Raw genomic sequence first — 2,872 nt, 5'->3', positions numbered from 1 at the left:
ATGCTGCACATCTTGCCTGATTCTGCTGTGCATCGGACAGTCCTCTCCCCTCTTTCACTACCCACTTTTCCCAGTGGGAATGGTCCCTACTCACTGCACACATGCTCCCCACCTTCTCTACTTTGGCACAGCTGAGGACTATTTTACACAGAGCATAGAACCACCCCTGACCTGATCCAGCCCAAAAACGCTTCCTGTCCTTCCCACTCCAAAAGCCACAACATGACTAAAGCAGCTGCTCATTTTCACTGAGAGAAAGGGAAGAGTGAACTCCAGAACTAAAGATCTTCCATCGCTACTGCAGCTGGAATATCCTTTCCCCAACTAAACGCTGGCCCCAACGTCTCCATGCTTTCAGAGCACCTCAGCATTTTGTCTGCAGAAAAGCTGTTTCCTCCTGTTGTCAGGACACAAACCTCAGCACCAGTCCAAGCCAACACCTCAGATTCCAGCCACAGGCAAGCAGGAATGGAATGCAGTAGCCCATGACTGATGCACAAGTCTCCCCTGTCGGGAACACCAATGACTTGGAGACACACTCTTGGAAGCACTCACTCTAGCAAAGACCTGGCCAAAATACTGGCAGTGCCCTGGTGTGCAAACTGGCAGGGAAGCTTCAGCACATCTACCAGAAGCACTGCAAATGCTACACTGGGATAAACCAGAAATTCCCGGCACCAAGGATGCCTGAAATGCCAGACAGTCAGGACTCAAAAGGCACACACTGGTTGTGTTTCTGTGGGTCACATAGGAGAAAGACAAAGGCAACAAGATGATTTTAGTGGAGAAGAGAAATGCTCTCTACCCTTACCCATATACACCTACAAAGCTGTTTTCTGGAGTGGTTGCTTTCAGGATGGAAAGGCAAATCTCCAGCAGATTAAGTTTCAGAAGGCATCTTATGTTAGAAGCAAACTCAGGAGTGTTAGGACAGGAGATACAGTTCTTCACCTCCCCTTTTTTAAGAGAGACTTAGATTTAGGCATCTTTCTGACATCCCACCACTGTATACTCACTTCACTTTATTGCAGTCTTTGCTTACTGAAGACTAGCTTTCATCTTCATATCTCTCCTCTCTAACAGGAAGAAAGAAAAAAGGAAAAAAAATCACTCAGGTTTTGAAAGTTCACACCAAGTACAGACTAATACACTTAAGCTTGAGTGATTCTGATTCTGACTGAGGACAGGAAAACTAAGACACTGGAATTCACCAAGTGGAAACCCATAGCACAGCAGATATAGATTTCAGGCTCACTGACAAGTAACCAAAAAGGACTTTTTATCTAATTTGCTTGGATAGATTAATTGTTTTGTAGTGGCAGGGATGAAACTGCTAAACCTCTTATTTCCATTGCTGAAAATAAGCATTTCATCTCTTCTAGGTGGGCTTTTCATTTGCTCAGGAGGGGATTTGTGACCACGGAGAAACAGCTGTGGAAAGTTTTGATTCACATTTGCTTTAGACATTCGAGAACACCTTTATGGGAGGAGCATAATGGCTCCACTCCCAACCTGTGAAGTGGAAACTTTGCAGGAGTCTTTCAAACACCCCCTTGGTCCTTGTACAAACCCACCTCCCCTCCCACCTCTCACCTTTTTCTTCCCACTGGGCTCATCAGGACTGTCCATGGCTCTCCTCTTCAAGTCCCGCTTCCTTGCATGAGGGAGGTCCTTGGTCTCTGCTCTCTTCTGACCTTCACCTCTCCCGGGGCTCTGAGGGACTTTCACCAGGTAACTGAGCTCTTCTTTCACCCGGACAGGCTCAGGAGCTCTGGGGTCTCTCACTGGCGAGAGCAACTTCTTCGCCCCGAGAGCCAAGGGCTGTTTGACTTTGGCCTGGTGGGAGCCCTTTCTGTTCTCAAGGGGCTCTTGGAGGGCCGGCTTCAGGTCTTTCCTGTAAGTTGAGCCCAGCTTCACTCTGTCTTTGTTTGTCCCTGGAAGACTGGGCTCTGATCTCCAATGGATCAGGGTTGCTGTCCTCCTTCCGGCACCTCTTGGCCCCGTTGTGCACCAGGGGCTTGCCAGGCCTTTTGACACCCCCAGTGTGGTGGGTCTCTGAGCCTGAGGAGCTCTCTGAGTCACTGGTGTCTGAGGATGAAGAGCTCTCAGAGTCACTGCTCTCAGAGCCTGAGGAGCTCTCAGAGTCACTGGTGCTCCCTGACTTTGGGCTGCTGGATTGCAAAAATCTTGGAGCAGCAAGTGGAGAAGGAGGCTTTTCAAGAACCTGTTTTGGTCACAAAAACAAAGAGGAGCAACGGAGGAAGGGTTAGGTCAAGGACAATGGAACAAGGCAAGAAGTGGTGATGATTTCAAGGCATGTCTGTGTGCCTGGTGTGTCCAACATCCCAAACTGACCTGGTTGTCATCACTCTCCTCACTGTCACTGAGCTGCGGGACCTTCGGGAGCCAACTAAAACTACAACCAGAACACAAATATCAGCCAAGGCAGACACATTCTCAAGCACCAGACTCTGAACAAGATTTGGGTTGGGCTTGCCAAAACAAACCAACCTCCCCAATCCCTTCTGAACATTTGACACGTTCAGGCTGCAAAAGCCTGTCAGTGCCTGAATGGGTGGTAAAATGATAACACACAAGCAGGCATTTCATTGGGCTTTCCAGCTGACCTGGGCATATTGGGCAATGGAGGTCAGGAGCAAGGGCTGCCATCTAGAGGCAGCAAAGCCCAAGCTCAGTGAGGGAATGCTGCTCACAAAAGGCTCCCTGGCCCAGCCTGCAGGGGGGAAGGAGTCTGATCCTTGCACAGGAAGAGACTCCCATGCTCTCAGCCTGCACTGCTCCCCAAGGGACAGAAAGCACCCTCTGTGCACCAGAAGCTGTGCATGTTCACGCTCTCTGTGCTCAAGGGCTG

General features: G+C 49.5%; 1 protein-coding gene across 1 annotated transcript; it reads right to left on the bottom strand.

Annotated features, from left to right (window-relative positions):
• Window positions 1-6: 6 nt before the first annotated feature.
• Window positions 7-2,845, bottom strand: LOC113941970. The gene is made up of 6 exons (XM_027633103.1): window positions 2,512-2,845; window positions 2,356-2,416; window positions 1,738-2,224; window positions 1,594-1,692; window positions 1,017-1,076; window positions 7-925 (listed from the first exon to the last, which is right to left on the bottom strand). The coding sequence occupies exons 1-5, from the start codon at window positions 2,531-2,533 to the stop codon at window positions 1,062-1,064; spliced, it is 684 nt and encodes a 227-aa protein (XP_027488904.1). The 5' UTR covers window positions 2,534-2,845; the 3' UTR covers window positions 7-925; window positions 1,017-1,061.
• Window positions 2,846-2,872: the final 27 nt, after the last annotated feature.

This window comes from Corapipo altera, unplaced genomic scaffold (assembly GCF_003945725.1).
Source record: "Corapipo altera isolate COAL_440 unplaced genomic scaffold, ASM394572v1 62207, whole genome shotgun sequence".
Taxonomy (NCBI): Eukaryota; Metazoa; Chordata; class Aves; order Passeriformes; family Pipridae; genus Corapipo; species Corapipo altera.
This window is presented reverse-complemented; position numbering and strand designations above follow the sequence as displayed.

Coding starts and splice junctions, on each gene's coding strand:
- LOC113941970 (XM_027633103.1), bottom strand. CDS start 2,533: ATGTTCAGAAGGGATTGGGGAG. Junction 2,417..2,511: donor GTTCAGAAGGGATTGGGGAG/GTTGGTTTGTTT, acceptor TTCTGGTTGTAG/TTTTAGTTGGCTCCCGAAGG. Junction 1,693..1,737: donor TCCGGGTGAAAGAAGAGCTC/AGTTACCTGGTG, acceptor AGAGGTGAAGGT/CAGAAGAGAGCAGAGACCAA.